Source organism: Mauremys mutica, chromosome 1 (assembly GCF_020497125.1).
Source record: "Mauremys mutica isolate MM-2020 ecotype Southern chromosome 1, ASM2049712v1, whole genome shotgun sequence".
Classification (NCBI taxonomy): Eukaryota; Metazoa; Chordata; order Testudines; family Geoemydidae; genus Mauremys; species Mauremys mutica.
Window position 1 is genome coordinate 312,521,649 of NC_059072.1, and position 6,000 is coordinate 312,527,648.

General features: G+C 37.4%; 1 protein-coding gene across 3 annotated transcripts in view; it reads left to right on the top strand.

The window, feature by feature from the left end:
• ALG5 (ALG5 dolichyl-phosphate beta-glucosyltransferase) overlaps positions 1-3,084 on the top strand; it is a 51,965-nt gene extending 48,881 nt beyond the window's left edge. For all 3 annotated transcript variants that reach the window (XM_045015537.1, XM_045015546.1, XM_045015556.1), the window contains 2 exons: positions 900-985; positions 1,840-3,084. In XM_045015537.1, the coding sequence (XP_044871472.1) occupies positions 900-985; positions 1,840-1,952 (199 nt within the window). In that variant the 3' untranslated portion in view covers positions 1,953-3,084. The remainder of the gene's footprint in view (positions 1-899; positions 986-1,839) is intronic.
• The last annotated feature ends 2,916 nt before the right edge of the window (positions 3,085-6,000 follow it).

The following is a 6,000-nucleotide window of genomic DNA, read 5'->3' on the forward strand; positions in this document are numbered from 1 at the left end:
ATGTAGATAGCTATTTACTGAAAATCACGTCCTTGATGTCTAATAGCAATCATCCATGTATCCCATTGACCTCAGTGAGAGCTGTGGATGCTCAGCTGTTATGAAAACCAGGCCTGAAGAATGCTGAGCAGATGAGGAATTTTCGCTGTACAAGTGAGGTGAAGAAATGAGTGAATCTTCATACTTAAAGTGTAGGTCTTATGATGTTCGTTAGTGCTAGACATAGTGCAATGAGAAGCTGTGTGAACTTGGCCAATGCACCTACTCCTGACTTCTGCTACCCCAACTATTCTAGTAGTGGATCTCATCTAAGCAGAGCCTGCCAGTAAAAATGATAGACTTGAGGAGAGAAAAGGCTCTATGCTGGTTGTTTATAGGCACTCCTAGCTGTTCCTCAGCTCCCATTATTTCTCTGCTTCCTCACTTCCCTTCTGCATTGGTTTTTGACTCAAAGAAAACAAGGAGAGTGTATCACATCAGCATACAGAAACATCAAGAAAGGGAAGAGGAGCTTCTGGTGCAGTTGAAATCCGAGAAAGCACAAGAGAAATTGGTCGGTGCTGCGAGGAAGCTCTGCTGCCCCAATCTTTACAAAGATCTAAATCTCAACTGTGACCAAATGGAAAGTGTGAGCGCTGATACGAGCACCTCATCTTTTCTTTTAATGTATGTGGTGTGCAGTGAGGTACTGTAATCTGTGCCCTGGCTAGTTTCTGTCATTCAGCTATATAATGAATTGATCTTCCTCTGAAAGTCAGATTCACATGAATCGGTATAAACTTGATAACTGTACACTAAGTGCCTTAAATTACACCAGAACAGAGATTTAATTAATGCTGCAATGTTCTTTTTTCTGAAAATAAATACCAATAAATTTACTATTTCCTGTTTTATTTCAGGGCATTTGATGTGGAACTTCTTTACATAGCTCAGCGCTTGAAAATACCAATAGCAGAGGTTGCTGTCAACTGGACTGAAATTGATGGTGAGTAAATTGCGTACCCACCTCCCACCCCCTTGAGTATCAGTCCAGAAAGCAATACCTTTGTATCGTCCTGTAGTGACTCAAACACTTTTTTCCAAACTTGAGGACTTGCTGCATTGAGCCGTCTCTTCGTACAGCCATCCAGTTGTAAAAGACCTGAATGCAGTAAAGCTGGCCAGCTTCCCCTGATGGCTCCATTTCCAATTCTTCCTTTCTCCAGCCCCGTCTTGTGATGGGAGTGGTGAGAGTTTTGGAGCCATGTATAAGCTCCCCTGGGGCACCCTCTTTGCTTCAGGTTTCTTACAGTGCCTGTTGCTTTCCAGATTGTAGGGAACTCTGCTATGAGATACAGAGAGAGCATAGTCTACCTAGCATGATGTCTAGCCCTATTGAAGAAGGGTTAATTGAATTGTTTGGATATCTTAACTTGCTTGGAGATTAGTGGATTTGTGCTAGTGCTCTTAAGATTGTGTCTTGAGTGATTTAGGAAAGAAAAACAAACACACTTTCTTCCAATTACCTTTGTTCGGGTTCTAAGTCTAGTTGCCTGAACAAAGTTTGATTTATTGTCCAGTAGTAAGTTTGTGTACATATGCCACCATAGCATATGTTGAGCCACTATCTATTTCTGACCTAGAATGTCCCACTCTCAGTATAATTTCAAATATAATTTAAATTATAAAGCATTAACTCTTCAAGTGGAAATTAAAGTCAAGAGCTAAATCAGGGTGCGAATAAGCTAACCATGCAGATGTTCTCTGGTTAAATCTCTCTTACTGATGCTAACTTTATTTAAGGTGAACACTTGTTTAAACATTGTCCCTCTGTTTTTTTGTATCATTTATTAATCACAGGTTCGAAGCTGGTTCCCTTTTGGAGCTGGCTGCAGATGGGCAGGGATCTTCTTTTTATACGACTGAGATACTTGACTGGTGCCTGGCGTCTCGAAACACGCAAATCTAATTAGGTTATTTACATTCTCCAAATGCATTATTACACATAATGGAGCATGGGAACTATTTCAGTGAACTAAAATGTTGAAGAAAGATGAGGTAACTCTTCATTGCTGCTGTTATGTACTGCATTTTTGCAATATACCAATTTTATAAAATATATGTAATAGTCAAATGTTTCTATAATCTGAAAGAAAAGACATCTTTAAAAGACATACGTTTTGATCCCAGCATCTGTTTTTTCTTTTGTTCTGTAGCAGCTTTAAAGGTTCTTGCACAAATTCACCCAGATTAAATAAACAAATCTGCTTTTGTCTCACTGTGCACTTGGAATTCCCGTTAATGCACATTAAATGGAGCCCCAATCCCATGATGTGCGATATTGTGGATGACCAAAGCCCTTTTTGTTTCTGTGTATTTGAACACAGACATACGTTGTGATTTGGAACTGGTAATAGTGGTATTAAATTACTTGTATGTATTTAGGCTATTATTTTAAATCTTTAAATGATATAGCTGGTATTAATGGATTTTACTGTGTTATACAACTAATGTGCTGTTTTCCTGAGAACTCTTTCAGTAATCTCATAACATTCCAATTGTAATCTGTCTTGATCTGCAGTTTATAACACTTAAGTCTGAGATTTGACTTCATATTCACTCCCCATGGACCATAAAATTTCCAAAAGAAAGTATATTTAATTTTAAAATGCTGTCTTTTACAATTAGATACAATCTGTCGTGTGTGTTAAGTATGTTTGGTTTTTAGCTGTGAAGCTCATGAGCTTTCAGCTTTAAGGGCTGGGCTTTCTATTGATAAAGTATCTCAGCCTATCATGCAGCATAACTTTAACATGGCTATGTCAAAAATATTCGTTTCCGATTGCCAAACAAGTAAACCAGTTTCCTGAAGCCTACCGTAAAGGGTAATACATTTCCCACTTTGGGAAGAAGTTGTTCCCATGAGCTTGTCTAAAGCAAAGAAAATGGAGTGTGCAACCAGTTGTACCTTCAGATACGTTACATTGGAATCTGTCTTTTCTCTGCTTACAAGTTGTTATACACTTCTAGGATTTGGTTCCTGTTAGAGTTACCTCAGTTTTTTGGAGAATGAAGAAGTACTGAAATAAATTCTCAATGAACATGTTCAGTTTTTGTTTTGTAGTCTTCACTTCCTTTGGTATTCTGGTCCATATAGATCTGTCACTTCTGCTGAATGAGTTACATGACTGGTTGCTGCATAGCTCAGTGGTTTGAGCATTGGCCTGCTAAACCCGGGTAGTGAGTTCAATCCTTGAGAGGGCCCACTTAGGGATCTGCGGCAAAAATCAGTACTTGGTCCTGCTATTGAAGGCAGGGGGCTGGACTCGATGACCTTTCAAGGTCCCTTCCAGTTCTATGAGATAGGTATATCTCCATATATTAATCAGAATAAAGTGATAACTGCTCACTTGTGGTAAGTGTTCTATGCACTACTGATGTGATAGGCAGGGCTGGTAGTGCCACCTGTTCAGGTTGTTTGATGTTTCCCATTATAAGATCATGTTCTCAGTAGCTTCTAACTTTGTTAAACTACCCATTTGGGCTGAAGATTTCCATGCAAGATGTCTGACTTTGAAAACTTCTGCCAAAAATATTCAGTTGCTTCTTAGAAAGAAGCTAGGGAAAACTAGAGGAATTCAGTTGCTGGATTTTTCTTCAAACCAAGGAAACTACACACAAAATACCTGCATTAAAAGAATATTAGTAAGCAATCCTTCCAGATTAAATATCACAGGATTTGTGAGTAAAAAAATTATATTAGATTATGGAAATTACTATGCATTTGAGCAACACTGATCATAAATCTATATTTAACAAAATAAAAATGAGAGGCTTAATAATTAGCTCTCATCATAAAGCAGGCAAAAAACAGAAATGTCAAAATTATTTGTTTCACAGCATTCAAAATTGACCTACTTTCATCTCTCTCCGAAATTTTCTGCAAGACTTTAATCAATATCTTCAAGTTTTGAATCGTTACCCAAATTTTTCTTGTATTGAAAATAGTTTTCTGTAATAAAATGAAGATTTCAGTAAACAAAAAACTTCAGTGATTTTGAAAACGTTGGACAAAAATTGATAAATGTAGCAGAAAGTTTTGTAAAAGAGTAAGTTTTAAATGAAAAGCTGTCAACTTTATCAAAAGTTTTTTCACGGGCCATTTTCTGGAGAAAAATAGCCTTTCAAAAAGAAAACAATGAAAATTCTTTGCTAAAAATTTTGACAAGCTCTAAAATTCATCTAATCCTTTTACTCCTTCCATTGTTGTTGAATAATATGAAGCAATGGTGGAGCAAAGACTCCATCATTAAGGATGTGTAGATATCCAGTGTAATGCAACTTCACAATAAACTGTTTTCCCTGAAATTTTCCATTTGTTGTCTTTTAGCACACTCACCTTATATATAATCTGATGACATTTGGAACATGACTGCTGCAGGAAAAAAACCTCACTAGTAATTCTATTAATAAAATATTCTGTTTTTTTAGTGGCTTGACCTGGAAATTACAAATTCAGTCTGAAAAATGTTCATATGCAGCATTTTTGGAACAGTTGGAGAGTTAATTTTGAAACTGTTCACTACAGTTTGTCTTGAGTGTGCCACACATTTTCTGAAGTCCACAAAGCTCCTGGTGGAGTCTGAAGTCTACATGCTGTCCTGCAGAGAGGAGATGGGGACTGGAGGGGAAATGGTGGCTGTAGATCTTTTATACTCACTCCTGATACTGTGTTCTGCAAGACAAGTACAAGAGCAGCCATTACAGTATTTAATTGCTAAACAGTTCCAAATGTGGCTCAGCAGAGGCAGAAGACTCCAAGAACTCCCATTACAAGTGAATAACTACCTATTTACTGTTTTTAACAATAAAATGACATCATTCTGATACTTTGTGGGAGGTTTGGGTTTTTTTCCCAGTAAAGGACAGTGATTCACTTTGATCTTTTTTGATAGGTAACCTTTTCTGCAGATACGCAGTACATCACAGGCCAAATCCATCTTTGCTATAACTCCTGAATTTAGCTCTGTATTCTCAGTCCAGGGGCTCAATGACACTGCAGCATTATTTCAGGGCAATGCACCTCTGCACAAGTAATAAAGCAATTTTAATCAATTTAGAATGCGCAGAGTGAACAAAATCATGAAGTGTCAGCAACAAAAGGCAGGAGATGACTCCAGATCACTCTGCAGAACTGTGTTCAATATACCAGTTACAGAATTCAAAACAAATATCTGAGGACATTCCCATACCAACTGGAAATAAATGCCCAGATTAATTTTACAACTAGTTTGTACACAAAAGAATGGGAGAATGTAATTTTTCTTTCTCAATATTTTTATTTACCACTTATATTTTAACATTAGTCCCTTAGCCGTTGTTTAATGTTGTCATAGAATATCAGGGTTGGAAGGGACCTCAGGAGGTCATCTAGTCCAACCCTCTGCTTAAAGCAGGACCAATCCCCAGATTTTACCCAGTTCCCCAAATGGCCCCCTCAAAGATTGAACTCTCAACTCTAGGTTTAGCAGGCCAATGCTCAAACCATTGAGCTATTCCTCCCTCATATTAAGCCCCACCCTCTTTCTTACTGTTGCTATTTTTTCAATATTATATAAAATAAAACATACATGTGATATCATAGGCTGGCAGCAACCCTCACCTGTGAATCTATTTAAAAGATTGATCGCTGGAAGGGGAAATAGAAAATGTATAGCTATACTGTACATTATTATTTTACTTTTCACCATTTTTATTATTGTGAACCATTTCTGCCTTCTGTTTGTCATTATAGTTATGTGATGGTCAAACTGCTCATTTAGATATGTTTAGACAATTATCCTTGTCTGATTTTTTTAAGACCCCTTGCCTTCAAGCATTCTGCAAACCCTAGTGCTTGCATTCGAGCACTCTGCAAATCCATAGTAATACTTCTGGGGCTAAGAACAAATCCATTTTTAACTTGTCAATATGGTGTGCCAGATTTTTAGCAGGCTACTAATCCTTTCAGCAACTTCATAC